Source organism: Gallus gallus, chromosome 17, assembly GCF_016699485.2.
Source record: "Gallus gallus isolate bGalGal1 chromosome 17, bGalGal1.mat.broiler.GRCg7b, whole genome shotgun sequence".
Lineage (NCBI taxonomy): Eukaryota > Metazoa > Chordata > Aves > Galliformes > Phasianidae > Gallus > Gallus gallus.
In genome coordinates this window covers 5599691-5623845 of record NC_052548.1, presented here as the reverse complement: position 1 = coordinate 5623845, position 24155 = coordinate 5599691, and the positions used below count along the sequence as shown (strand labels likewise).

The 24155-nt window shown below is 60.2% G+C and overlaps 3 protein-coding genes and 2 non-coding genes across 10 annotated transcripts; 3 read left to right on the top strand and 2 right to left on the bottom strand.

The window, feature by feature from the left end:
- The first annotated feature begins 604 nt into the window (after nt 1-604).
- Nucleotides 605-693, top strand: MIR219A1 (microRNA 219a-1). Its single transcript, NR_035343.1, has one exon. It is a non-coding gene; the product is annotated as a microRNA 219a-1 (primary transcript).
- Nucleotides 606-690, bottom strand: MIR219 (microRNA 219). Its single transcript, NR_031470.1, has one exon. It is a non-coding gene; the product is annotated as a microRNA 219 (primary transcript).
- A 3653-nt stretch (nt 694-4346) lies between the features above and the next one.
- CERCAM (cerebral endothelial cell adhesion molecule) lies at nt 4347-14240 on the top strand. Of its 4 annotated transcripts, none has more exons than XM_015279708.4 (14): nt 4347-4403; nt 6166-6299; nt 8472-8583; nt 10586-10696; nt 10894-11011; nt 11095-11229; nt 11306-11510; nt 11578-11697; nt 11783-11859; nt 11969-12075; nt 12151-12283; nt 12466-12593; nt 12658-12861; nt 13337-14240. In XM_015279708.4, the coding sequence occupies exons 4-14, from the start codon at nt 10623-10625 to the stop codon at nt 13569-13571; spliced, it is 1536 nt and encodes a 511-aa protein (XP_015135194.2). In that variant the 5' UTR covers nt 4347-4403; nt 6166-6299; nt 8472-8583; nt 10586-10622; the 3' UTR covers nt 13572-14240. The 4 variants fall into 4 exon arrangements, with proteins under 4 accessions (XP_015135194.2, XP_046757842.1, XP_015135195.2 ...); XM_046901886.1 differs by having other exon boundaries at nt 4347-5960; XM_015279709.4 differs by lacking the exons at nt 4347-4403; nt 6166-6299 and adding an exon at nt 8191-8386.
- Nucleotides 14241-15724: 1484 nt separating this feature from the next.
- On the top strand, nt 15725-20452 carry TTC16 (tetratricopeptide repeat domain 16). Of its 2 annotated transcripts, XM_004945817.5 has the most exons (11): nt 15725-15999; nt 16199-16289; nt 16463-16609; nt 16680-16780; nt 16862-16991; nt 17096-17310; nt 17384-17625; nt 18116-18257; nt 18330-18495; nt 19062-19203; nt 20288-20452. In XM_004945817.5, the coding sequence occupies exons 1-10, from the start codon at nt 15830-15832 to the stop codon at nt 19185-19187; spliced, it is 1530 nt and encodes a 509-aa protein (XP_004945874.2). In that variant the 5' UTR covers nt 15725-15829; the 3' UTR covers nt 19188-19203; nt 20288-20452. The 2 variants fall into 2 exon arrangements, 1 of the variants encoding a protein (XP_004945874.2); XR_001464499.4 differs by lacking the exon at nt 18330-18495.
- Nucleotides 19893-24068, bottom strand: TOR2A (torsin family 2 member A). 2 transcript variants are annotated; one of them, XM_046901887.1, is made up of 5 exons: nt 23898-24068; nt 23530-23795; nt 22351-22526; nt 21864-21991; nt 19893-21513 (listed from the first exon to the last, which is right to left on the bottom strand). In XM_046901887.1, the coding sequence occupies exons 2-5, from the start codon at nt 23734-23736 to the stop codon at nt 21269-21271; spliced, it is 756 nt and encodes a 251-aa protein (XP_046757843.1). In that variant the 5' UTR covers nt 23737-23795; nt 23898-24068; the 3' UTR covers nt 19893-21268. The 2 variants fall into 2 exon arrangements, with proteins under 2 accessions (XP_046757843.1, XP_015135200.2); XM_015279714.4 differs by having other exon boundaries at nt 23903-24068.
- Nucleotides 24069-24155: the final 87 nt, after the last annotated feature.

Here is a 24155-nt window from a genome sequence, read left to right as displayed (position 1 = left end):
AAGCTCCGGGCCGGGCTTTCATGGGGGCTGCGAGGGAAGGCGGACGGCCGCATCCCCGCTCCCTGTTTCCCATCTCCGCGCCCGGCCGTCCCCGTCCCCGTCCGTCCCGCAGCCGCCGGGAGCTCCGCGAGGCCGGGCCGGGCCGGGGGCTCCGGGGGGGAGGAGGAGGAGGAGGAGGGTGAGGGGAGGAAGCGGCGTCCCCGGTGCGCGGCGCGTCGGCAGGAAGAAATTAAATGAAACAGAACCGCGTTTAGAATAGAAACGGCGAAAGGATAAAGAGCGCGGGCACCGCGGGGTCGGGCAGTGCGGCCACAGCCGCCCCGCAGCGCTCCGCTCCGCTCCGTTCCGGCCCCGCAGCGCTCCCCGTTCCGCCGCGGTTCGGCCGACGGCGGCTGCGGTCCCCGCGAGCGGCCCCGGAGCGGCGGCGGTTTGACGCGCGGTAGGACGGAAGCAGCCGGCAGAGCGGAGAGGTGAGCATCGCCACCGCTGTTTATTTGGTTCCCTTCCAATCGTTCTCCCGCACCGCTCGGGGTCGGTTACCTTCAGGCGCGCGGTCAGCGCTCCTCCGCCTCGCAGCCGTCCTCGGCCCCGCCGGTGAAGTCGAAATCTCTGCTACAGATGTCCAGACACAATTCTTGGTTCGTACGGCTCCAGCGCACAAGAATTGCGTTTGGACAATCAGGAGCAGAGATTCCCGTCCCGGACACGCGGGAATCCGCCGGGGGAAATTCGGTGCGATCCTGGAAAAGAAGCACACGGCGGCCCCGACCCGGCACTGCTCTGCGGCTCCGCCAACTTTGGAGCGCGGCCGCCGCGCTCCGCATCCCCGTTACCATCGAACGGCACCGCGAGGGGTTTCAATCCGACAACTCGTTTCTACCCCTCCTAAAAATAAAAATAAAATAAAATAAAAATAATTTTTTAAAAAAGTGAAAAATAATTTTAAAAAAATAGAAAAAAAAAATTCAGCCCTTAAAAATACCGAACCAACATCAAGCGAAAAAGGAAATTGTAATAATGCTAAAAAAGCAGCAAACGAAAAGCGGCGGTGCAGCCCGCCCGGAGCGGCCGCTCTGCAGCGGGGCGCGGGGTCGGCTGCTGCCGTTGGGGCGCGGTGCCCCCGGGGCTGTGCGGGGCTCCCGATGGCTGCGGGGTGCGGGTACGGACCGACCCCCCCCCGGCCCTGCACCGCCGCCGCCGCTTCGGAGAGCGGATCGGCCGTTCGCAACCGCATCGCCCGCAGAATTCGGGCACTTCGAACATCGCCGACATTGGCGAATTGCACAAACGGGGAGGGAGCAAAATTATAGAAAATAAAAATCAAAGAAGAAATAAAGAGAAAAGTAGGCAAATCCAAGCTTCTGCTCCCCCCCCCCCCCCCGCTCCCTTCCCCCGGTCCCTTCTCACCGAGCGGCTCCCACGAAGTTGGGAACAAATCCCCCCCTCTCCAACGAGGGAAAATCCCGGCCCGCTGCCGGCGCTTCCCCCGCGATGCCCCCGCTCCCCCCGGGCAGTGCCGGGCTGCGGGAGGGGCGGACGGACCGACGGACGGACGGACGGACGGACGGACTCCCGCATCCCCGGCGCTCCCGACCCGGCGGCGGAGGCGGCCCGCGGGGCTCCGAGTTTCCACGGGGCGCGGAAAGTGCGGCCCGCGGGGGCGGAGCGGGCGGCTCGGCGGGGCTCGGGGCTCCGCTGCACCTGCTGCCGGCCGGCACCTCCCCGAGCCGGGCCGGGCCGGGCCGAGCCGAGCCGGCGCTGACCCGCGTCCTCCACGTTGTATCCAGCCGGGAGGGTCCCAAATCCGCCCGCGAGGGATGCGCACGCCGGGGCTCTGCGGGCTGCGCCGGGGCCGGGCAGGGCTTTTAGTTGAACGGCACAACAATAAATGTGTTGCAGAGCCGGCGAGAAAAGAATGGGGATGACCTTCAATTGGTACTGGATTTGAATAACACCACGGGGTGATAAATGCCCATTGTGTTTTAGGAGTAATGAATCTCCACTGTCTCTATAGCACAGAAACAGCAGCTGCAACCTGGAGCCAGCCATCTCTTAAAGACACAGCTCCCACCCGGCAGCCCCCGGCCCGGCTCGGCACGGCCCGGCGCGGCCCCGGCTGCTGTCCCCGCTGTGGGGTCCCGGGGTGCGCCCGCTCGGGGTGTCCCCTCCCGCCTCGGGGTGTCCCCCCCGGGGGCCGCTCTCCCCCCGTCGCCCCCGTTGGGATGCGGCCGCGTCCCCCCCGTGCCCCCCAGATGGAGGCTTTGGGTCCCCCCCGGTCCCTCTGCTCCGGGATCGGGGTGTCGGTGCCCGAGTCCCGCGGTGTTGGGGTCACCTGCACCCCGCGCGACGCCCCCCCCCCGCCCTCCTCAACCCCCCATCCCATAGCAGCGAGTGCCCGCGATAAATAATGCTCATTGTAGTCCCCTGATGAATATTACCGACTCGCCGGGCCGGCAGCTGCGGGCAGAGCGGGGGCAGCGCCTGCTCCACCCGGCACGGGGGTCCCCGGCCCCGCGGGGTCCCTACAGCCCCGGGGGGAGCACAGGGCCGCTCCCTGCCTTCGCCCATCGCTGCCCACTGGGGCACGGGGGGCCCTGGGCAGAGCCACGGGGGGCTGCGGGGCCACGGGGGTCCACGGGGAGGGGGTCCGTGCCTCTCCTCGCCTCCCCCCAGCTCCTCGCACAGTGCTTGGCCACGTGGGGGGAGGAAATGGCTCAGGGTGGAAGAGGGAATCCCGCAGCGCTGAGGATGCTCGGAGCAGCCTTCGGTGATGCTGCGTGTCTGCATCCCCGTCCCTGTCCCCACTTCCGTCTTTGTCCCCATCCCCATCATCTCCATCCCCATTGTCATCGCCATCGCCATCGCCATCACCATCCCCTTCGCCACCTCTGTTCCCATCTACCGTCCCATCCCCATCCCTGTTCCAGCCCTCAGCCCAGCACCGAGCCTGCCAGGGGGGACAGCCGAGACCCGAGCACAGCGCCGGGGGCTGCGCTCCTCGGGGTGGCACGGCAGCATCCCAAGGGCGTGGGGGACACTGTGACCCCACAGCCCGGTGACACGAGGACACGGGGACACAGCACTGCCCGAGAGAGCGAGAAGCAAAAGAAATCAGGTGGTAAACAATAAAAAAAGAGCAGCAGCATCACCGGGGGCCTCGTGTTGGTGGCAGCCACTGCTGGGAGCAGCAAAGTGCAGAGCCCCCACCCTGCTCGGGGCATTATTCCGGCACAGACGTGCAGCTTCCAGCTCCCGTTCATCCCTATGTGTCCCCCCCCACCCCCCCACCTTCATCTTCTTCTTCTTTTAAGTCTCTTGCCCAAATCTCGGCCGAGTTAATGAAGTTATGTGATCCTATAAATGTTAATTGTCTCAACTTCTTCTCCCCTCTCCCTTCTTCTTCTTCTTCTCCCTTTTTTTTTTTCATCTCTCCCCTCCTCGCCGCTTTCTGCTCCACTTGTAATAAAGAAAATATCTTGGCCGGTCTGAGCCAGTTGCTTGGCAACCCCAATTGAAAAAAAAGAGAACAGAATGTAACCAATCCAAAGACAACCGAAAGATTTTGGTGACATGTGACCCCTCCGCAAAGGGCAGCCTTAAACTGTCCCTCCTGTCCTTTGCTCCTGACCATTGGGGTACCCCCACCACCATCACCCCCCCCCCCCCCCTCCCCCCACCCCCGGCTCCGTACACCAATAAATATGGATTAGTGAAATACTTTTTCCCACACTGATGAAAGGACGGGGTTGATCTTTCCACCTCCTTTATGTACCAACCTGACAAGTTGCTAAACAAAATTAACAGGGGAGCGGAGCGGGGTCTGCCGCGGGGCTGTGAGCGCACCTCTGCGTCCCCGCGGCTCGGGGAACCGAGCGCATTTTGGGCCCCAGATGGGAAACCGCAGAGCGGCTCAGCCCTCTGCTTCCTCGCTGCGTGTCTCGGGGAGGGATTTTGCTGCGCTTTGCCGGGGTGTCCCCGCAAATTAAATCTCAGCCTGGAGGGAAATAATGGGGGAAAAAAAGAAAAAAGGAAGACCGAAGCGGGGTGGCGTTGGGGTTTGGATCCGCTTGGATCCCTCCGGCCCCCCCCCCGCATCCTTCCTGCTGCCCCGCTCTGAGCAGGGAATGCCTCCCAGCCCCAGGAGCTGCACCTCGCCAGCTCCCATCCGCCCGCAGCTGCCAGGAAAAGAAATAAATAGGGCGAGGAGAGCGTGCGAGCAAAGCAAACCAATGGCCGCGGTTCCAGCGGCGGCAGCGCCGTCCAGCACCGGAGAAAAATATTTCTCCTGTTAAAAAAAAAAAAAAAAGAGAGAGAGAGAGAGAGGAAAAGAAAAGCGCTCTCAGTGCGGCCTCGGAGCGCTGCCGCCGTCCGGGACGTGCGCTGAGCTCTGCGCTGCGGACGCCGTGAGTCGGGCGCTGCGGAAGCGGCGTTCGGGCCGGTGGTGGCGGGGGGGGTTCGCCGCGGGTCGGGGCTGCGGGAGGTCGGGGCCACCCCCACGTAGCGGCGGGGACCCCGCGGCGGCCGCAGGGATCCCCGGTGGCGGTCGGTGGGACGCGGGAGGACGGATCCCCGCGCACAATGCGTCGGCCCCGCTCCTGAGCCGGCAGCCGGAGCCCCTTTCCCAGCGCCGAGCGCCTTTGTCTCGCCTTTGTGATGGAAAGAGTCCCTCCTAAATCAATGCCATGACACCGGCATTGTCTCCTCGCTAGGAGTTTTTAAACTTTTCCCCCCCGAGGTCAGGAATGTGGCCGGGTTCTATGGGGACGGAGGAGCACGGGTGGGTGGGGGGCTGCGGGGTCACGCTGGCTCGGCGGGTCAGCCGAAAACAAAACCTTTTGAAATACCTACCCTCCATCACTGCCAACATTGTCCCCTGCCAGCAGGGGCCTGGCACGGCCCTTCAATGCCTCTAGCCCGGCCGCTGTCCACCCCAGCGGTCAGCATCTGGGAGCGGACAGAAGGGCATTGTGCGGGGACAGCTTTGTTTTCGGTCACAGCTGCCCGGGCTGGGACGGGGCCGACCCGAAGTGCCGGTGGGTGGGAGAGGAAGGAGGGGACGGAGGGGACGGCAGCGCACGGGTCAGCGCCTCGCGGGGGGGACCCGTCCCGTCGGTGCCGGTTGGGGCACTCTGATGTCACCGTCCATCCAAGGGGTGCAGTGGGGGACGGAGCGTGGGGCGCCCTGTGGGGCTGGCACTGCCGCTGTGGGACCAGGACAGCCCAGGGCTGGGTGCACTGGTGGCATCCTTCTGGTTTGGGAATGAGGACCGGGAGATGTGCTGCCGCCGTAAGCCCTGATTTGGGACCAGGTTTCCCCCTGATTTTTGGCCGGGGAGCAGGAGGTGTGCTGGTGTTGTGTCCCAAGGTTGAGTCTGGGGACCAGGAGGTGCATCCCCCTGGTTCCCAGCCTCCATTTCCCCTTGCTTGGCAGTGTCCCCGTGCCCTTGATGGGTCCCATTTGGGGGCTGCAGGTGTGGTCCAGTCCATAGGAGCACTGTGTGGGGCTGAGCATCCCATGTACCGCCTGCAGGGACAGCACTTGGCTGGAGCACATCTGTGCCATGGCACAGAGCATCCCCGCTCCAGCTGTGTGTGACAGGCCCTGGAGAAGGCTGTGCTCTCCCCAGTATTTGCAGCACCTCCGGCTCTGCCCAGCCCAGGCCAGGGCTGACATCCCAGGGCTCAGTGGTGATTTTCTGTCCCATTTGCATCAGTACGGCTCCCCCCATACCTCACAGCCAGCACACGGATGCAGCCCCCGCTGCCCCCCCTCCTGCTCCTCCTGGGTGGCCCCAAATCCCCCTGGATTTTCCTAACTGGGCAATGAGGTTTGGAGGCTCTGGGTTCATTGCTGTTATTTTTACCCGGCTGTTGAGGAGCGGAGTGGATGGGTTTAGCAGAGCTGGAAGCGGAGCGCTGGCAGGAGGAGAGCCCAGCCCTGATCTACCCAACAGCTGGAGGTGGCGGAATGGGGAATGGGGCTGTGGGGTGGGGGGGTGGGGGGAGGTGCCTCAGTTTCCCCATGTGGGGCTGCACTGGGGACACCCAGAGTGGCTGGGAGAGCTTTTCCTATGAAATAAGTTTACAGATAGGGGATTGTGAGAGGCTGGGAGGTGTGTGCCGACCTCTGGCCAATGCAGTGTCTCAGCAGTTCTGTTTCTATAGGTGTATCTCCACGTATTGATTCGTGCACCCACATCTGAGCCCTTCGGAAGAATGTGACGTTGGAGGAACCTGGAGCTTTGCAAAGGCTTCGCTCAGAGACGTAACAAATGTGACGGAAGGGGTGGAGACAGGAGGTGAGGATGGCCAAAACCTCAGCCCTGGAGCCAAAAGTAACCGGGAAATAGAAGGAAAATATACGGACGGAAACTTCACTGTGCAGGAGGGGGGGTCAGTGCCAGGCTGGGGCTGAGCCGGGGCTGCAGGGGTGGGGGCTGAGCTCCTGGGCCAGGTGGGGGTGGGGCAGGTGGGGGGGTGCTGGGCTGCCCACAGCCCCAATCTGATTTCAGCACTCAGCTGCCCCAGATCAGCCTGGCACTGCTGCGAGGGCGGGGAGATGCTGGTGGGAGAGATCTTACAGCTCTCAGGGAACAACACTGGATTTTATATGTGATTTGTCCTGGAGGTTGGGTGGGAATGTGCATTTTGGGATGGAATGGAATGGCATGGGATGGGATGGAACCCAATAGGATGCAATGGCCTGCAATGCAATAGGATGCAAGGGGATGGGATGCAATGAGATGAGACATGATAGGATGTGATGGGATGGGATGTGATGGGATGGGTCCCAAAAGGATGCAATGGGATGAGATGCAATGGGATGCAATTGGATATGATGGGATGAAATATGATAGGATGTGATGGGATGCAATGGGATGCAATGCAATGGCAGACAATACAATAGGATGCAATGGGGTGGGATGCAATGCAATAAGATGTGATAGGATGGGATTCAGTGGGATGGGATTCAGTGCAAGGGGATACAGTGAGATGTGTTGGGTTGGGATGAGATGTATGGGATGGGTTGGAATGGGATGGTGTAGGATGTGATGTGATGCAATGCAATGGGATTTGATGGGATGCGGTGCGAGGGGATGCACTGCGAGGGGATATGATGCAGTGCTGCCAGGCTTGATGTTGGCTTGGAGGCACTGTGGGCTGCAGCAGCCCCATGACAGCACTGGAGGTGTCAGGGCAGAGCGAGATGAGGGGGGTGGTCACACCAAGGCAAAGGGCAGGCAGCTCCCACTGCTCCTTCCTGGTTGTTTTCCTGATTGCATGGCCAAAGCGGCTTGCTAGGTGATGTCAGACCCTCAGCAGGCTCTGAGGGTGGTGGGTTTTAATGTGCACAGACAGCAGTGGCTGTAAGTGGCACAGTGTTTGTTCTCCTGTCCCAGCCCTCTGTGCACTGCTCGCTGCATTGCTCCATGCCTCAGTTTCCCCAGGCTGAGGTGCAGCATTGGCACCCACTGCCTCTGCCTGGCCCAGGGGACAGCTGGGGTGAACCTATAGGGTGTTCTGCAGGGGAGAAATCGCTGCTCGGCTGCTGGGAGCTCTGCCCTCTGCCTTTCTGAGAACCAGAGCTCTCCAGTCCTGTTCTGGCACTAAAATCCTTCTGTGTCATTCCCATTCACTGCCTGCGACCCCTGGGAGGTCATGGAGGGAGTTAGGGGTGTGAGAATGGAGGTGTGTGGGAGTGGAGGGATGGAGGAGTACAGGGGATGTGGAGCTGTAGGGTTAGAAGGGTGCAGGGATATACTGGGGTGGAGGGATGCGGGGATGTGGAAGTGGAGGGATGTGGGAGAAATGGGGTGAGGGGTTATAGGAGTGTAGGATCGGAAGGATGCGGGGATATATAAGGATGGATGGATGTAGGGATGTAGGGGTAGAGAGATGTAAGGACGTGGGGATGTATGGGGATAGATGGATGTTGGGGTGCGGAGACGTAGGGGTGGAGTGCTGTAGGGATGGAGGAATGCAGGGATGTAGCCGTGTAGAAGCGGAGAGATGCGGGGATGAAGAAGCGATGTAGGGTGGCAGAGGTGTAGGGCTGCAGGGATACGCGTGTGGGGGTGTAGGAGCGAAGGGCTGTGGGGCCGCAGGCTGCAGACCCGACGAAGGGACCGACCCCGCAGCCCCACGCCGCGTCCCCGCCCGGGACGGCCCCGTCGCACCCCGCAGGGCCGGGAGGTGGCAGCAGCGGCCGCGCTGAGCGGAGCGCTCCGCGGATCCCGGAGGGTCGGCGCTGATCCGCGCCGGGACACCCCCGGGAGCTCCGCGCCGTGCGGGGGTTTGGGGTCCCGCAGCCCCTCTGCATCGCTGTGAGGCGCCGGGGGGCTCCGCTACAGACAAAGTCCCCCAAATACTGCTCTGATCGCGGGCTGTAAGCAGTGTTTCGAGGCGCTCTGATGCTCCCAGTGCCCCCCCCCCCACCCCCGCTCTCATTTTCTCTCCTTTCCTTCTTCCAGGTGCGGTTGGATCCCTTCGTCCTCCGTCGCATTTCAGACGTGCCAGCAGCAGAGCGGGATGGAGCTGCGGACCGTCAGAGCGGTGGCGGCGGACGCGCGGCTGCAGCGCGGGGTGGGTGCGAGGTTTGGTGGCACAGCGCGACCCCCGGGAGGAGCGGTGGGGTCCGTAGGGCGAGGGCTGCCCTGCAGCACGGGGCCGCCCGGCATGGCTGTGGGTTGCGGCTCTGGGTCGGAGCTGATGGGTGCTTTCTCGGTGAGATGTGGCCCCTCCCGGACTGTGCTGCATTTACGGCTTTGGGGTTAACCAACATTCTTGGCCCGAAGTCCCGAGGGGTGGCTGACGGCTCGGACACGTTGCAAACGCCGTAAGGGCCGCAGCCGCTCAGCCGGGTGGGGAAGCACCTCGTTGGGGCCGGGCACCTCGGGAATGAACGGGCTGAGACCCCCGGCCCCCAACCGCCCCCTCCAGCCCTGCTGTGCTGAGCGCCTGACCTCAGCCCGAGGGGGCACGCAGGGACGCACAGAGCCACGGTGGGGTCCTTAGGGGGAGGGGGTGGTGCCCTAAAGTTGGCTGTCACCCCAGTGGGTTTTTGGGGTGCTCTGTGATGCCGGCTTTTCTTTAATGTAAAAATAATAACAAGAACTCCCTTCCCCCCCCCCACGAGTCTTGGAGCGCCCCTCGTCCTCCCTTCCATCTCCCGGTGTCGGGGGCGGGGGTGGGGGGTGGGGGGGTCCCTATAGGGGCTGTGCCGGAGGCGGGGGCCCATCCCGTGCTCGGGACCCGCCCCGTCCCCGCCCGCCGCCGCTGCCCTCCGCCATGGGGCCGCTGCGCTGCGCTGCGCTCGTGCTGCTGCTGCTGCTGCTGCTGGGCACCGGGACCGGCACCGGCACCGGGGGCAGCCCCGAACCCCCCCGGGTGGTGCTGGCCCTCCTGGCCCGCAACGCGCAGCACTCGCTGCCGCACTGCCTCGGGGCTCTGGAGAGCCTGGACTTCCCCGCGGGGAACATCGCGCTGTGGTGAGGGTGGGGGCATCGGGAGCACCCGCAGCTCCTCGGGGGATATGGGGGCGGTGGGTGGGGAGGGGCGAGCGGAAGGATTGGGAGTCCTGGGGGAGCGGTAGATGGGGAGTGGGGGGCTCCGGGGGGAATGGGGGGGTGGGGAGAATGGGGGCTCTGGGGGGTGGGGGACACGGGGACAGGGATCTGAGGGGAACGGGGACCTTAGGGGGGTGTCCCCGTTCCTTCACGATCCTCTCCAGGATTGGGGAATAGGGACATGGGGTGGGGGGGAATGGGGACCTGGAGGAGTGGGGACTGCATGGGGATCCCATTGGGGTGCAGGGAATCCGTGGTGGTGGCAGCCCCGTGAGGGGATGTGGGTGTGTGAGGGGCTCTGCAGCGGCTGTGGGAGCACTGGGGAGGGGGCACAGCGCTGCAGTGGGGGAACGGAGACCCCCACTGTCTCCTTCCTGGATCTGTAGGGCTGCTGTGTGTGAGGGAGCACCCTGAGCTTGTGGGGGCTCTCCACATTCTTAGGGATGGGCGCTGCCTTCCTCTCCCCATGGGGACTGTTCTGTCCCCTCCATTGCCCAAGCACAACCCCCCAAAACCCCTTTTATGCCGTGCGGAGGGTGGGAAAGGAGACCCCGTTCCTCCTCTTCCCCTCTCCTTTGCAGCCACCACACGCTGGAGTGGAAACTTCTATGGGGGATGAGGCGGGGGCTGGCGAGGAGGGGTCCTGCTGGGGGGAGGCTGTGCTGGGGGGAGCTGAGGGGGCTGCTTTGGTCCTGCCGCCCCACACCCAGCCAGTGGCTGCAGGCACAGTGGGGCACGGAGGGCAGGAGTGGGGGAATGGGGTTGGGAAGCTGATGAGGGCTGAGAGCAATCAAGAGCCACGGGATAGCAGTGGGGAAGAAATTACCCCTTTGCCTTTTCCTCCCTGGCGAACGCAGCCGTGGTTCCTCCAAATTACACGTTGCCTTTCTGAGCGAGCCCTGATCCCCTCTGCTGCTCAGCCTCTCGGTGTGGTAGGGCGGGGGGGGGGGGGGGGGGGGGGGGGGTCTGTGCCCGGGGGGGGACCCCAGGCACTGTGGGACTGATGTGTCCCCCCCCAGGTGTGCGACAGACCACAACTCGGACAACACGACGGCGATGCTGCAGGAGTGGCTGCAGGCAGTGGGCAGCAATTACCACTCGGTGGCATGGAAGGCAGAAGAGGGGCCCAGGTGGGGCTGGGAGGGGACAACCCCGCGTTGCACCCCCCCTCCTTGCACCTCTCCCCTGCACGCACACGGGGTTTTGCATGCGTGCTGCTGCCAGCTCGGCTCGGCGCTGACTCAGGCAGACGGCATGCAGTGTGTGTACTGAGTTTGTGCGTTCCCAGCCGGTGCTGTTAACCCTCTGCCTTCCTCCCACCACGCAGTTCTTACCCCGACGAGCTCAGCCCCAAGCACTGGAGCGACAAACGCTATGAAAACCTGATGAGGCTGAAGCAGGAGGCTCTGAGCTACGCCCGGGGGCTGCGGGCGGATTACATCCTGGTAGGGACGGGGCAGCGTGCTGGTGTCATGCCACGTGGGCTGCGGGTGTCCCCGTGCCTCCAGCACCAGCTCTGTCCCCGCAGTTTGTGGACACGGACAGCATCCTGACCAACAACCAGACCCTCACCTTCCTCATGGCGCAGAACAAGTCGGTGGTGGCCCCAATGCTGGACTCGCAGACCTTTTACTCCAACTTCTGGTGCGGGATAACACCCCAGGTACAGCCCAGAACCCCTGGGGGGCTGCCCAGCACCGTGTCCTGGGCACGGTCACTGTCACACCGCTGTGTCACAGGGCTTCTACCGCCGCACGGCCGACTACTTCCCCACCAAGAATAGGCAGCGCCGGGGCTGCTTCGCCGTGCCCATGGTGTACGCCACGTTCCTGATCGACCTGCGGAAGGAGGAGACGGCACAGCTGGCCTTCTACCCACCCCACCCCAACTACACCTGGGCTTTTGACGACATCATTGTCTTTGCCTACTCCTGCCAGGAGGCCGGTGAGGGTCAGGGGTCCGGGGAGGGCTGGGGTCAGCCTCTGTAGTGCTCATCCCCCTCGCCCCGCAGGTGCTGAGGTCCACGTGTGCAACCAGCAGCGCTTTGGCTACATCAACGTCCCCGTGAAGGCCCATCAGACGCTGGAGGATGAGCGCGTCAACTTTGTGCATCTCACGCTGGAGGCCATGGGTGAGCTCCAGGGGGTCCCCGTGCCATTCCTGTCCGTGACAGAGGGCTGTGGGCTCCATGGAAGGGATTTTCCATCTCTCTGCAGTGGATGGTCCCCCCATGCAGCGCTCCCGGCACATCTCTGTCCCGCCCAAACCACTCACCAAATTGGGCTTTGATGAAGTAAGTGCCCCCCGTGCTGACCCCATGTCCACTGTCCCACACTGATGGGTTCCTGCACTGATGTGCCCCCCCTCCCCTGCCCTGGTGGGACTCTGCTCTTCCTCCCCAGATCTTCCTCATCAATCTGGTGCGGCGGCCGGACCGGCGCCGGCGGATGCTGGAGTCCCTGCAGGAGCTGGAGATCACTGCGCGGGTGGTGGACGCAGTGGATGGGAGGTGAACGTGTAGTGTCACCCTGGGAGGGAGCGGGGTGCTGGGGACACCGTGCTGACCTACCTCCTCTCCTTGCAGCACCCTCAACAGCAGCGACATCAAGGTGCTGGGGGTGGACCTGCTGCCGGGGTACTATGACCCCTTCTCTGGCCGCACACTCACCAAGGGGGAGGTCGGATGCTTCCTGAGCCACTACAACATATGGAAGGAGGTATGGGGCTGAGGGGCACCCTCAGCACAGGGTAGGGACCCTCCGTACAGCATCGGTTCTCCTGGATAACCTGGGGAAAGGGTCTCTCCTTCAGGGTGAGTGGCCCCAGCATTGCACAGTATAGCCCAGTATGGCCCAGTGCGGTGCTGGTGTGGGTCAGCAGCTCTGTGCCCTCCCCACAGATCGTGTCCCAGGGGCTGGAGCGGGTGCTGGTCTTTGAGGACGATGTACGCTTCGAGGTGTCCTTCCCAGCACGGCTGCAGCAGCTGATGGAGGAACTGGAGGAGGCACGGCACGACTGGGACCTCATGTAGGTGCTGGGGATGGGGGGCGCAGGGTGAGCGCTGGACCAGCTCTGACCGCTCACCCTGCAGCTACCTGGGGAGGAAGCAGGTGAATGCAGAGGATGAAGCTCCTGTGGAGGGTGTCCAGAACCTGGTGGTAGCCGGGTATTCCTACTGGACGCTGGCGTACGCCATCTCCCTCCGTGGCGCCCAGAAGCTGCTGGCTGCCAAGCCCCTCTCCAAAATGCTGCCTGTGGATGAGTTCCTGCCCATCATGTACGACAAGCACCCCAAGTAAGGAGCAGAGCTGCGCTGCCGTGGGAACATGTGGTTCTTCTCCATTGCCACCATCCCATCCCGTCTCTCCCCTCCACCCCGGCTGGAGGAAAACATCTGCAGCATGAGCTCATTCCCCCCCGGCCCCGCCTGGCTGCCGGCTGCTGGAAAATGGCCCTCTGCCAGTGGGGCGGCGGGGATGGAGCTGGGGTGTGGGGCTGGTCTGTGCGGAGGGCTCAGCCCCATTGGGGCACCTCACCGGGTGGGGGTCCTGGAGGGGGAGGCAGCTGGGGGTGGGCAAGCGCTGGGGGAGGAGACATGGGAAAAGGGGAGAACAGGATGGCAAAACAAAGGGTTGGAAGGGTGGGGGGGAACCACTCTGAGCACAGAGCATCCCTGGTCCCACTGTCACTCCCAGAGCAGTGCCGTCCCCCATGCACCCACTCCATTGCTGTGTTCTGCATTGCTCCTTACGTGTCCCTCTCCTCCTCAGCGAGGACTACAAGAGGCACTTTGCCCCACGGGACCTGCAGGTGTTTTCGGCTCACCCACTCCTGGTTTATCCCACCCACTACGCCGGGGACAGCAACTGGCTGAGCGACACAGAGACCTCCACCATCTGGGATGATGACTCCAAACAGACAGGCTGGGTGGGCTCGCAGAAGACCCTGAGGGACCCGCGGGATGGTGGGGGGTACCTCCGCTCTGCATCCCACGATGAGTTCTGAGGGTGCTGGTGCTGGACATGGACCCCCCCTGGGAGCAGCCAGACCCTCCTCACCCACCCATGGGAAGGCGTCGGTGAGCAGAGGGCTTGCTCCTGCCTGGACCGTTAGCAGGGATGCTCACTGCTTTTCTCCATAGGGACCAGGCATCGTGACCCAGGGGGAGCATCGTTAATCGGGTTCCCCTCCTGGGGTGCTCCAAAGTGGGATTTGTCCCTGGGGCTCTTGGCAAGACGGTGCCCAGCCAGACAGAGGGGCTGCCAGACCATGGTGCTCCGGCTCTGCACTCTCCCGAGTAGTGCAAACTGTTTTTTGGACATCGCATGTGGATTTGCTGGTACAGGAGGAGGGGGGAAGGCCCTGAAGGTGCACATGTGGCCTCCTGCCACCCCCCTGCCTGTTCCATATCTGGGCTGAAGCCCAGGAGGATTAAAGCCAACTGTGTTGGAGCTGACATCCCCGGCTGCAGGCTGTGCTGGGCAGAGCTGCGCCCAGATAACACCGATGACAATGCCTTCCTCATTTGTTCTGATGTTCTCAGCGGAGGTTTTGGCCTTTGGACTGAAAACCTTTTGCTAATTTGAGCACCGGGATGTGCAGCTGAGTCCTGCTGGGCTCTGGCATGTGTCACGTTTGTGGCCAGATTTGGAAGAGGGTGTTTGCTTTACAAGAGTCAGGGATTGTTTGTTTTGTGCTAAAACTTCAAGTCCCTGGAACAAATGAACACTCTGCAGGGCAATGCTTAGTTGAAAACTGTGGGGGAGAAGCAAGTGCCTTGAAAATGCTGCAACTGACCCTATTCTGGGTGGGCTGGGGGGGTGGTGAGCTTCTTGCCAAATCCCCAGAGCTGCTGCTCTCCCCTCTTTTGCTTCCTTGGCTGTTGCACCCTGGATGCAGTCCTTGCAGGGTGAGATTGGGATGGGAGCTGCAAACAGAGGGTGAAGTTTGGGTGCCAGCTGGAGCAGAGGAAGGAAATGGCGGTGGCACTGCAGTACATGGGGCCCTGCGAGGTCCCAGGGTGCGTTCCAGTGCCCGTTGGGATGTGGGCATGGAGCTGCTGTGCTTGCAGCTTGTAGCTCAGACAGGACACATGCAGCAGAACACTCAGCTTTTGGGATGCTGGAGTTGTGCTGGAAGGTAGAAGGCATTCCCTAGCAGCTCTGGCAGGAGAGCTGTAACAAAGCTGGCCAGCAGCTTTCAAAAACTCCAATGTTTTGGCAGAGAACAACCTAACTCAGAAACTATGACAGCCTGAAACCTCCCCACTAGTTGCTCCAGCTCCGTGGGAGCAGACTGGTCTGCTGGTGAGCTAGGAAATTCCAAGCAACTCTGCCTTTCCATGTCACGGGGTGCTGGGACGCCCTTACTGCACATCCACGATGCGGGGACCAACAGATGCTGAGGGAAAGTGATGTTTGCACAGTGGGGGACGTGGCAGGTGTTCTGAGGGAGGCTGCAGCCACCAGCAGGGACCTCAGGGAGGGACTGAGGATGGCAGTGGCGATGGGGCAGAAGGCGTTGGTCCCCTGCAGGCAGCTGAAGGGTGAGGGGACGGCGCTGGAGCTGCCCCATGGCTTCCCCAGCCGTGCGGGGCCCGGCTCCAAGGAACACGGGTCTGGAAGAGGCTGTGCTGGGCTGCGCCAGGGCCTTGTGCTCCTGCCAGGCCTGGCGGCCACACTGATTGTTTCCATGTTCGCTGCGCTGCCAAACAGCGTCAGGGAGGAGGAGGGGGACGAGGAAAGGGGGAGAGCCTGGAGCGGGGCTCCGTGGTGGGACAGGGGTCTGTGGGAGCCGGGGACTGCGCGCCCTGCGCTGAGGTGGGGCGGCACCGTCCCCTTCCACGGGGGTCCAAGCACACTACAGGACACAAACACAGGCCAGACCCCGCTGCGTCCCCCTGAGGAGAACGACAAATCCCCCCGTTAGCCTCTAAGTAACCCCAACGCGGGACGACGCCAAGGTCCGTATCTGCAAGGACCTCAGCCAGGCCCTTGGGGGCACCGCCCCGCCGCCATCTTGGTTGTGGGCGTCTCCGCCATCTTGCTTCCGGGCAACGTCGCCATCTTGGTTGCGGGCGGCGGGGCGGGGCTGTGAGGCGTTGCGGGGCCGGGCCGGGGGATAAGCCATCCTTCCCCCCTGCACGCGGTTCTGGCGGCCACTAGGGTGCCCTGTGGCTGTGTTGGGGCCCTTTAGGAAGGGCAGGGGTTGGGGGTACGGCCGGGGCCGCTGGGCTGAGCGTGTGCCCACAGATAGGAGCGGAGATGGAGGCCCCGGAGCTGTTTGCCACAGCCGTGCCCGAGGAGCAGCTGGAGGGCGGCTGGGACAGGGCCCTGCAGGGGGTGTTCGGGCCCAGACAGTGCCTGCGCTGCGTGGAGAGCCCCAGGGGTGTGGGATCCCTTCTCACCATTGTGCAGGGCAGGATGCAGGAGCAGTAAGTGCCTGGGGGCTGCTCTGTGTTCACACTGCTGCGTTCCCCGCTCAGGCCATCCTTTGTGGTCTTTGGGGCAATCCTCATATCCACCACCTTTCCCTGCTGCCCTCCAGCCACGTGTGTGTCCTGGCTCTGTGACGATCTCCCTGTTGGGCGGTGTGAGGCTGGGACCAGCTCACGGCTCTGTTCTTCTCTGCAGCTGGCAGAAAGGACAGGACTTCTCCTCTTGTGGCCAGTGGGAGGAAGCCGTCATCTGCTACACAAAAGCCATCAGCCTGGATCCACAGCGGGTAATGGGACCCTGGAGAGGTGGGAACAGGAGGCAGCATTGCTAAGCCTGTAGCACTGGCATCTGGCTTCAGAGTGTTTTTTGCTATGGTGTTAGCATGGTGCCAGCATGATTTTGGGCAGCTGGAGCATGGCTGGACCCTGGCAGCATGGGCTGAGGGTGTCCATGGTGCAGGCAGAGCTGTATGAGCAGCGGGCAGAGGCCTTCCTCCAGCTTTGTGACTTCCAGTCGGCCAAGCTGAACTTAATGAAGGTGCTTATGTTGGCACCTGCGCGGAAGCAGCACTGCCTGGCTCGTCTGGCTCTTGTCCTTGACCTGCAGGTGAGCAACCACTCACTTCTCCCTATCTGCAGCCCCGACTTGTGACCATGCTGACTGGCTATCCCTGCAGGGCCAGTGTCTGCTGGACCAGGAGCTCTACAGTGAGGCCCTGGAGGCCTTCACACATGCGGCTGAGCTGCAGCCTCACTGCAGGGTGTTCCACCAGAGGAGGTGAAGCCAGGGCTGCAGGTTGTTCAGCAGGCCAGCCCTGCCTTATTGCAGGCTCCCCATAGCATTGTCCCTCTCTTGCAGCATCGTGTGCCTTGCTGCCCTCGGTGAGTTCCCAGAGTTCCTCCAGATGCTTAACAGAGAACTGGAGGAGGATGTGAGGAACCCTGATATGTATGTGCTCCGTGCCTTCTTCTACAAACGCTCTGGGCAGGTATGGCCATGTTGGTCCCCCTGAGGGACTCTGGCTGCTCTTCCTGGATATGTGGGCCACAGTGGGAAGCGCCAGGTCCTGAAGTGACCCGGCTCCCTGGGCAGCTGGCCCTGTGCCTCCAGGACATCCAACAGGCCCTGAAGCTGGAGCCGCAGCACAGAGCTGCCCAGGTTTTGTGGCACAGGCTGCTGAGACAAGGCCAGGAGGCCAAAGCCCAGGCAGTGTTGAAGGCCTTGCGTGGAGACCTGCATGGGGCCCTGTACGAGATCAGCTTTGCTATTGAAAGTGACCCGTTGGCTGCTGAATTCTTCACCCTCAGGTAGTGATCGTGTTGCTGCGGGTGGTTAGCTGTGCTGCTGCCTGAGTTTCCTTTCTCTGTCCCTGTGTCACAGGGGGACCCTCCTCCGGCAGCTCAAGGACTTCAGTGCAGCCAGCAAGGACTTGGCCAGGGCTAGGGAGCTGAGTGCCCTGGGGAGCCCAGAGGCCCGGGAGGCTCAGAGGCAGCTGGTGCTTACCTACAATGATTGTGCTGTGCGCTGCTATGCCCTGGGCCAACTTGATGAGGCTGTAAAGCTCCTTGGTGAAGCTCTGCAAAATGAAAAGACAGAGCAGGGACTCTACGCCAACAGAGGAGGCAAGTGGCTGGGCTGGTGGTCACAGCAGGGTAATGTCAGTGGCTTGGGGATAATGCTGGGGTGTCACACAGCAGAGGCTGGCACTCAGGCAGCAAATGTCTTCAGAGAGAGGCCTTGCTCTGCAGCCCTGTGCTAGGGACCTGTGGCAGAAGCAGGTGGTGGGGTAGCTGGGTTCTCCCTTGATCCTGGTCCCAGTGCACTCTGAGGATACATTCAGTTTCAGCAGTGGGAAGGGGATGAGGAGTGGGGATTTGCCACTCGTGCTACTACTCCTTCCCCATGTAGTCTGTTCTGGGGCACAGCTGGCAACTGCTGCTCTCCCCCACATCAGGCTGCATCTGCTGGTTGTTGCAGTGCAGAGCTTTTGGCTAGTGATGCTGAAACCTGGGGTGGACTGGACACGAGGTGTGTTTCCCACTGGTTCTGGACAAAGCCCTGGGGCAACAGCCATCCCCTCTCAGTTGCTGAGATAGTCCTGCTTCTCTGCAGACTGCTTCTTTCGCCTGGGGGAGCTGACCTATGCGCTGGCAGATTACCAGCAGGCGCTGGAGCTGAGTCCAGGGAACCGCGCTGTGCAGGAACGTGTTGCAGCTGTGTTGCATGAGAAGGGCTGTCAGGACTTGGCAGCCAGGTGAGGAGCAGGGCGGTGTAGGCTGCCTGAGGGCCTGTGGTGAGCCAGGCACACACTGCTGTCCCCTCGCAGGCGGTTCCTGGAGGCAGAAGCTTGTTTTTCTATGGCCATTGAGCATGACCCCCGAGGAGCGCTGTACTACCTGTGTCGTGCCATGGCCAAGCGGTGCCTAGGGAAGGTGGAGAGCTCGAGGGAGGATGTCGCACTCGGTCTGCGGCTCAGCCCCACAGATAGCAAGGTACAGCCCTGCTGCTGCTGCTCTGTGCCCTCCTCAGGCAATGGGCAGCATTCCTGGCTCACTGGCTCAGCTGCAGGCTCTGTGCCTGATGGTTAGGTAGTTTCTGTTCTGCATCAGGGCCACCTGCAGGGATCAAGAAGCATGAGCTGGGGGACCTGCTTGGCTACAGGCCCAAGCCAAGTAGCGATGGTTATATGCTGGCTTTTACAACAGTTTGGTGTTAGAGTCAGTGGGCAGATCATCTTTTCCTGCTTATTCTCACTTTCCTGTTTCTTTAAATCTAATCCAGAGCAGAAGCCCTTCTGCAGCTGACTGCGGTAAGGGGAGAGTATCCCTACACTGCTGTCTCCAAGCATTGCACTGTTGTAGAAGCATGGTTCAGTAGAGCTGGGATTTCTTTACAAAATCAAAACTAAGCAGGCTCCCTATCAGAGCAGGTCCTGGTGAGGCTGGCGGTGTTTGGCTGCAGCAGGGGAAACCTGTGGTGCAGAGGTCATCGCAGGGAAGTTTTTCTGTGAGTACTGACGTGTCGAGGATGTTCAGGTCTTGCCTTATTGCCACTGCAGATCCTTTCCCTTGCACACCTCCTCTTTCCAAGAAAGACTGTCCAGGCTATCCTGAGGAGCTTTGCCCGACAAACCTTGGATGAAACACTTCAGAGTCTTCCAAGACTTCCATATGATGATGCCTGATGGACAGAAGCAGTAGGTGTGTGCTGGTGGTGGGGTAGTTTATCTTGGGTGTTAGCCTGCTGCTGCTTGCTCTAAACTGGGACTTAGTTTGCTCTGGAGCACAGAAGAAGCACATATTGGCCATCTAACTGCTGAATTACTCGTGTTGCCAAAGGCTATTTTTGCCCCTTTCTGCACCTAAAAGGCGACGGTAGGTTGCTGGAATGTCTACACATGGGGAAACATGTTCCAAGCAGAACCCTCATTCCTTTTCAGCCCTCTTAGACAAAGAGTGTGATGGGTGTTTGCTGTAGACCTGCAGCATTGCCTGGGCACTGGTGCCTGTCCCCAGGCTGCTGATGGCAAGAGAAGGATGTAAAGGAGGTGCTATGGATTTCACCTCCTGCTCTAGGTCACTGGTCCTGGGAACATGGCCTTGTATGCAGAGATGGGCTCTGCACAGGGGAATAAAAAGGGCTGCTTGCAGCTGTGGCAGGCTTTCCTGTACCTACACTGGCTCCGCTTTACAGGGTGTCAGGGCCAGCTACTGCTGTTCATCCTCCACCCCTGGGAAAGGCCACTGTCTTGTTTCCAGTTACCTAATTATAGACATCGTCTCTATGCCTCTAAATCCCCAAAGTGCTATTGCATCAGGCAGCTGTGCCCATGAAACTGCAAGTCTAACTCTGTCTGTGATAGCTGCAGTTAGAAATCCAAGCAAATGACTGTTCTTCAATCATTTATTTCATAAAAGATTTATTTTAAAATTAGGAATACTAACATTTTGCAGGCAGGATGGTCTGTACGTGGACCAGCTCCCGGGCTGCATTTAGGCCGTTCCTCCAATGGCTGTCCACAAAGCTGCAGATGTGGAGGAGGGCTGGAATGGTCCTGAGTGCTTGCAGCTCATTTCAGCACAGGGCATGCGAGGAACATAAGGAACCTTCAGCAATGTCCCTGTTCATACAGTCCTCTCAGGCAGTTCATTCTCAGAGTATGAACAATTCTCTGACCTGTGCTCCAGTAACCGACTGTGGAGATTAAAACGGGACAAAGGCCAGCAGTGCCATACACCCCATGCTTGACAGCACGGAGTACAAACTTCTCTAACTTGTCCTCAGGTCCCCACATAAGTGGCACTTCTGTGAAGCTGAGTAGAGCTGGTTCAGCCAGTGCCTGCAAGATCTGACCAGCAGAAGGATGTCAAAGAAGCTCAAGAGCTCATAGCACCAATTCCTCAGCCTGCTGTAGAAATTACCACTGAATAAAAATGTTTTTAAAAACCATTAGTAGCACCATGGTCTCCCTGGAGGTAGGACTGAACTTTTTCTTGTAGGTAAGTCCTGTTTTGTTCATTGCTGTGGTTTGCTGCAGAGAAATCCTTTGGACCTTGGGGGAAAGATGGGCAGAAGAAGTAGGGAGAGCTGAGTTCTTGGCAGGCTGAGCATTGCCATTTCCCTTATGTCCCTGTTGTTGGTGGTGCTCCCTACCAGCACCTATTCACAGTGAAAGGAAACTGGAAAGAAGTTGGCTCTAAAGATTTCCTTGCAACGAAAACTTGACAGTAATGTTGAGGGTGTTCACCAGCCAGCGATGCAGCAGTCAGCACCAGCACTGTCACGTTGTACCAAGGAACTGAGGTACTGCCATGCTTAACAAGATGGCTTTTAAAAATGCTAAAATGATGTATTTAAAAAATATATATATTCTTTTTTGGGCTCAGAATCTTCGTGCATTAGATAACAGAAGCTGCCAGAAGAGAGAGCTACAGATTGGTGCTGCTGACAGGGTAAGAAACTTCCCTGACACTGCAGTCTCTCCTGACATCTTCCCTTCTTCATCACAGATACGACTGGAGCGGTGCACCAGGCTGAGCATACCCACCTTCACCTGGCCACAGAATAAATGATTAAGTGCTTTAAATCAAATCACTTGCACTTGCTCCCACAGTTGCATCCTGCAGTAATGCCCTTAGGGCTGGAAAGACAAGTTCAGCAGGAGAGCATTTGTGCTACTGCATGGTAACATGTAGCTCTTGGTGCTCATCCCACCAGTCTGCAGCTTTACAGCTCCATATACGTCCCCTATGGATCTGAGCAAGGCTAGAAGAAAAAGCTGATCCGGGAGGCTACAGTTTTGCAGCCAGTTGATGAAAATAATTTCTCTTCTTCTGGGAAGTAGGGGATGCTGTCAGCCACCTCCTGGACAACACCGTGACGTACTTCTAGCCCTTGCTGCACAAGTTCATTGATGACGCATTGCTTTACGTGGTGGCGCTTCAGTGGGAGGAAGGGCACAACAAAATCAATGAGATGTTCGTGAATGATCCCAGATCTCCAGAATCCACCTGCAAAAGCAAAGGAGACAGAAGGTTTTACTTTCAGTGTCTGTGGTCCTTGGAATTCAAAGAGCTGCATTGTTTGAAGCCAGGATACTCAGCTGAAGACAGACCTGCTCGTTTTGTACAAGGACTTAAACCCATCAGTTGTCAACCCTTCCTTCCCCAGATAGATATGTCTTTCCCCAGGAATGGTCAGATTTAGCTGAACTGCTCGGATTTTAAGCTCTGCTCTGTGACATGGACAAAGCTTCTGCCTGCTTAGGAGATCCCAGAGAGCATCTGTGCCTTTGTGGAGTGGGCCTGGCTCCCTCTGCTGGGCTCTGCTCCCTGCTGAAACACTGCAGAGATTCACTCACTCTGAGGGTTCTCGAACACCGCTTTGGAGATGGCTGCCTCCATGTCCTGCAGGCTGATCTCCTCCCGGTCCTGGTGGGCACGCCAGAGATCCAGTGTCATTTCATTGATCTGCTCTCCTCCTGCATTGCTGTACAAGAGTAAGGCGACTTACTACCCAGGAAAATGGTACTGCAGGACAGAGGTGGCACCTGCCACCTGCCACCTTCCAGCCTGCACGAGCTCAGTCCAGGTTTGTCCTGCTGCCTGGCCTGAAATGACTCCTGTAAAGGCAAGCAAGTAACAAAAACGGGAGAGCTGTTTCAGACACTCCAATTTTGCTTGTTCATGAGGAAATAACATCTGTTGGTTTCTGCAGAAGCTCAATACTTGGAAAAGGAAAAGCAAAATGAAAGCATGCTCTGAAGTAGGAATCATCCTGTGCCCACGTGAGAAGCAGTGCACCGGAATGCCCCGTGATGCTCCTGCTGCCACACAGGGGCCTCTCACCTTATGAAGATGAAGATTGCTTTGCGGTAGTTGGTCCCATACACGACCCAGGAGGGTCCCAGGAATGGCATGATCACATCAATCAGGCCCGGGTGCATCTTGTCCATCTCCTCAAAGAGAAAGACCGACCGTCCGCAGTTGGTCAGGTTCCCTTGGATCCAGTGCTTCAGGTTCTCCTAGGAAAAGTATCCACCAGACCACAAAGCAGTGAGGGAGGCCTGAGCTACTGCAGTGCAAGGGCTGAGTTGAAGCACAGAAGCAACTATGCAGCACCACCTACTCAGAGCAAAAACAGCCAGCCCTGAGGCAGGCTGCTTTGTCCTGGACCTGGCGCAGTGATTTATCTGTGCCATTTATTAGCCCATTACAGGTCTTCTATTGCAGCTTTAAAGCAGTAAGAAGGAGGCAAACTAAAGCTGGGTATTCAGCCTCCTACAGCTCCCTACGTTCTTCCCTTTCATTGCATTACAGTTCCCAGCTATTGGGAGGGAGATGTGCTTGTTGCCACCTCCTTTTTTGGTGCAAAACTGCCTGCGTGGAGTGAGAAGAGCTCTCCTTACTACAGCTGAAGTGACTTCGGTGCCAACCCACACACAAACGCTCAGCTCTCCTGGATGTATGCAGAACTCTTAATTGCAGCGTTTTACCCAGCACGAGGCTTTACCCTACTGAGCACATTTCTTCTAATGGCACAAAAGAACACACAACTCCTCCAAACACCCGGACAGAAAACACCCAGGTTTGCTGGTTTTCCCCACTGCTGAGGTTTCATTTAGAAAACCTCCACCTTTGGATTTGGAGCTGTAGGAGCCATAGGTTAAGCTGTGCTTTGGAGCTCCTTGTTGGGCGAGGAGGGAATGATCGAGTCCAGCAACACAGAGGTTTTTCTCAGCTATTGAGCTGTCTGCAAAGCAAAGGGACAATCTCGGGTGAAAGGCACTAAGCGCAACGCTTTGGCTGTGTATCCAAAGGGCCGCGTAAATATTGAAAGAGGGAGAAAACGACAGCAAGAACGGCTGTTGGGGAAAGAGAAGTGCAGAGCGGATCGCCGGGGATCTTTCAGCCGCTGCGTGGAGCCTTTGCTCCAGTGTCCGTCACGGGGCGCAGCACGGAGCTGCGGCGCTGCTGCCTTCGGGGGCAGCCCGAGCGCGCACGGAGCACCGGGACGGCCGCGCTCACCTTATAGCGCTCCACGTGCTCCGCGTGCGGGAAGTGCACGATGGGGGAGAACTGGTGGACGTGGGGGCTCTGCAGCCCCTCGGGGAAGAGGTGCCGGACCAGCATGGCGCTCACGAAGGTTTTCCCCGTCCCGGTGGAGCCGTGGAAGGACATGACGAGGGGCTTCTCCGGGCTGCGCTTCTCCAGGAACTGCCTCAGTCCCTCCATCAGCTGCCGCCTCACCAGGGGCTGCCCCACCAGGGTCACGGCCAGCTCGCACTCCAGACCTGCAGCAAAAGCAAATCGTTTACGAAACGAGGGGCTGACAGCTCCCGCCGCCCTGCGGTCGCCCCGACGCCGCCGTGCCACCCGCGACCCAGAACCGGAACCTAACCGCGCAGGTCGGGCCCGAAGCCGCACTCGCAGTCCGCCGTGAAGCTGCAGCGCAGTGCCCGCAGGTCCCAGGCGGCGGCGGCGGCCGAGAGCAGCGCCAGGGTCAGCGGCAGCACCGCCGCGGAGCGGCCCATGGCGGCGGCGGCGGCTCCGGCACCGCCCGCACTACAGCTCCCGGCGTGCCCCGCGCGGAGCGGGGAGGGCGTGGCCACGTGGGACTGGGCGTGGCCTCGCGCAAGAGGGGGCGTGGTCTG